Source organism: Pygoscelis adeliae, unplaced genomic scaffold, assembly GCF_000699105.1.
Source record: "Pygoscelis adeliae isolate BGI_AS28 unplaced genomic scaffold, ASM69910v1 Scaffold93, whole genome shotgun sequence".
NCBI lineage: Eukaryota > Metazoa > Chordata > Aves > Sphenisciformes > Spheniscidae > Pygoscelis > Pygoscelis adeliae.
Window position 1 is genome coordinate 1610651 of NW_008824469.1, and position 3338 is coordinate 1613988.

General features: G+C 56.3%; 1 protein-coding gene across 4 annotated transcripts in view; it reads right to left on the reverse strand.

Annotated features, from left to right (window-relative positions):
• Positions 1-3132, reverse strand: part of MYL2 (myosin, light chain 2, regulatory, cardiac, slow) — a 3502-nt gene extending 370 nt beyond the window's left edge. For 2 of the 4 annotated variants that reach the window (XM_009321206.1, XM_009321204.1), the window contains exons 1-4: positions 3063-3132; positions 2300-2375; positions 1287-1391; positions 1-65 (exon numbers count right to left, since the gene is read on the reverse strand). The exon at positions 1-65 is cut by the window's left edge. In XM_009321206.1, coding sequence (XP_009319481.1) covers positions 1-65; positions 1287-1391; positions 2300-2375; positions 3063-3098 — 282 coding nt within the window. In that variant the 5' untranslated portion in view covers positions 3099-3132. The remainder of the gene's footprint in view (positions 66-1286; positions 1392-2299; positions 2376-3062) is intronic. The other 2 variants (XM_009321205.1, XM_009321207.1) reach the window with 2 other exon arrangements.
• Between the last annotated feature and the right edge of the window lie 206 nt (positions 3133-3338).

Sequence of the window (3338 nt, forward strand, 5' to 3'; positions counted from 1 at the left end):
CAAGCCTTTCCCCTCTGGATCAAACACCTTGAACGCATTCAGGATCGTCTCCTCTGGGTCAGCACCTGTGGGTGACATGGCCACAGCCATTGGAGGTGGCAGAGGAGGAAGCCAGCTGCAGCCTCCTGCTTCCCCCAGCCTTCGGGGGAAAGATGGGGGGCAGGCTGGGAAGTGGGGTCCCTGCAGGAATGTCAACCCCACAGCCTTCCCACGCTAGCCGGGGCCTTGCGCACGGGTGGTGGCACATAGAGGAGTAGACGTAGGGTCGTGGTGTGTCTACAAAGCAGGCTGTGTCGCCATCACCCTGGCATCCGGAGTCTATCTAATCTTTCGTGTGTATTTATAGAGCTCCAGGCACAGGCCCTTGGGGCCGCGTAGCCTCCTGGAGATCTGCAGGGAGGCTGCATGCCTTGGGTTGTGTAAGTGATACGGGGTGCAGCGGATGGGGCTGTTGGGTCAAAGTCACGCTGTAGCCAGTGCCCTTGCCAGGGTGGCCATCGGTGCTACCATTCGTATCAGCAGGCTCAGAGGCACTGCAAGATCTCATCCTTTCTTTCTGTGGGGACAGCAGCATCACAGACTGTTGGGGTTTTTTTAATGGCTGGGGAAACTGAGGCACGGAAACCAGCTCATAGCCCCCAACAGGTTGAGGGGACATGGGATGAGATCCAGGTCTCTGGACAGGCAGCCCCAGCCCTGCCTTTGGGACTGTTGGTATTGCAAGTCAGCATGAGTTTTGGGGCACAGGGTCCTCCCCGGGGACAGTTGCTCAGGGTACATGACGCTGAGTTTATCCTATCTGCAGTGTCTCAGGACAGGAAGGCAGGGAGAGCACCCAAGTCCAGGATTTGGAGGATGAGGACTGGAGCTGCTGGGGAGAGGGGTTGTTGCCAGTGATGGTCCCACCAAAGCCTCTGTCTTTGGGGGGGGCCCTGTGCTGCCACTGGGAGAAGGTGGCACTAAGGGATGTGGGAGGGATGGGTGAGGGAGATCATTTCACGGGTATCCTGTGGTCGTCCCCAGGTGTCACCTCTTGGCTGTGGTGTGGGAGGCATCTTTGCTCTGACCCACCTCCTGGGCTCTGCATGCTGCAGTATGGCAGTCGGTGCCACCTACCTTTCCTTTAGCAGCTCCCATCTGAGGCCTCCAAGGAGCCTCTGACGGGTCTCACCTGGAAGGGTGATGGAGGCCCTGGGAGTTGGGTGGCTTCCCCAAGTGGGACGGGATATCAGTGGTGGTGTGGGGGCCCGCCGAGCCCCCCCCCAGCTCCCCGGGTACCCTCTCACCCTTGAGTTTCTCCCCAAACATGGTGAGGAACACGGTGAAGTTGATTGGGCCGGGCGCCTCCTTTATCATCTCATCGATCTCCTCATTTTTCACATTCAGGCGCCCTAGGGGAGAGCAGTGTTGGGTGAATTGCATGTCCCTGTCTGGCTGCAAGTGTGTGCAGACCTCTGGGCTCTGCTCTATGTGCCAGGGACTAAAGGACACACCATGGGAGCCTTGCCCTGGAGGTTTTTTCCACGACCCAAGAGAAGCGGCACAGCCCTGGGGAGCCACCTCCAACAAGGAACGGCAGTAGCAGAAGTGAGGAAGGGAGAATCATATGCTGGCAGAGGATGGGTGGGCTGGACATCTCCAACCCTGGTTTCTCAGGCTCCAGGATCACAGAAGAGAGGGCTGCACAGGACTGAGCTGTGCTGCTTCCTTGCCTTGCCACACTGCCTCATGGATCTGCCTGCTTCAGCCCTCCTTGGAAGATGTTTTGGGTCAAAACCACCAGTGCTCTGGTTCCCCCTGGCCCCTGGTGTCAGAAGTGAACAGGACTGAATGCCTACATCCTTCTACCTGAGGTTGGGTTGTCTTTGGGACTCCCTGGACCCATCGCTGGTTCCTGCTGGTCTCCATGATGAGAGCCAAGCTCATAACTTCACAGCTTCCCACAAATCCCATAAATCCCCCTAATGCTCATACACCCAGGGATGCCATGGGATGGGCACAGCCAGGTGCTTCTTAGCATGCGAGAAGGCACGGAGCATTTGGCTGTGTATAATCCAGGAGCTGGCTCTTCTCTAGTACCTACGGGATTAAACACCCACTGCTGCAGGAGCTGCTCTGAGTCACCCCGCGTGGGATCTCACTGGCTAACAGAAGTGGTTTTGGATCAGGAGGTTTTCAGCAAAACAGGAGATCCAGTTAACCACTGGGGCTTGGTTAAATGGGGGCTCACAGCTGGTTTCTTTCTTAATAGGTCTAACATCGTCAAAGCTGTTGGGGAGTGTCCTAAAAGGGGGCTCACCGAGTGCAGCAAATGTGTCTCTCAGATCCGCCTTGTCGATGAAGCCGTCCCGGTTCTGATCCATGATGGTGAATGCCTGGAAGAACAGGAGGAGGGCAGGGAGCACAGGGAGAGCTGTTGGCCTTTGCAAAGGCTTTAGTACCCTCCTCCTCCTCCCATGGAGTTGGATGGGAACACAGCGCTTCAAGCCCTGCACAGAATGGGGCTCTGGGGGTCCTCACCCAGCAAGGGAGCAACAACCGTCACCCTAATCCAGCCGCAATCTTGGCCCCTGCACCCTTGGGTGATGTGGGGTGATGGCTTCCTACGGCAGCCCAAACCCTAATGCCATACAGACCCTCTCCTTGGCCAAAGCCCTTTCGCCCCGGGATGAGACCAACTGGGGAGGACAGCCTGAGCCATCAGCTCCCTCAGCTGGGACCAGTTATCCCTGTAACTGGGATCTGCACAGGACCATGTGCCAGCTGTGCAGGAGGTAAGTCGTGAAGAGCTCCTGCAAGGCAGGGTGGGAGCTGGCTGGGAAGAGCTCTCCTGGACGCTGCCAGCTCCTCTGCGGGGTGCGGGCTCCTAAGAAGCTTTGAGGCGATGCCATATTTAACAATGTCACTGAGTTGTTATTCGCACTTTTAAAATAAAACGACTCAAAACCAGGCATTCTGCCTCTTGTTGCAAACCAGCTGTCACCGATCTGAAAGTGCTGAGGAAAGAGCTGAAGGTCACATTGCATCAAGGACCCTCGGTCATTTCTACCAACCCCACCTACCTCTTTGAATTCCTGGATCTGGGCCTGCTCGAACATGGAGAAGACGTTGGAATTAGCACCTTCAATCCTCTTCTTGGCTTTCTTGGGAGCCTGCAGGGGTTCAAGTATGTATCACTAACTCACTGGCTTTTTATGGTGTGGAATAAAAGTATGAAACTACCCTATTCTTAGTTGTGAGTCCTTCACGGTAGCTCTGGGCTGGTGCTGCCACTGTGCTTGGGTGCCTGGTGGTTTCTCTGTGCATTGCTCAGCAGCTCTGGGTGCGTGCAACCCTCC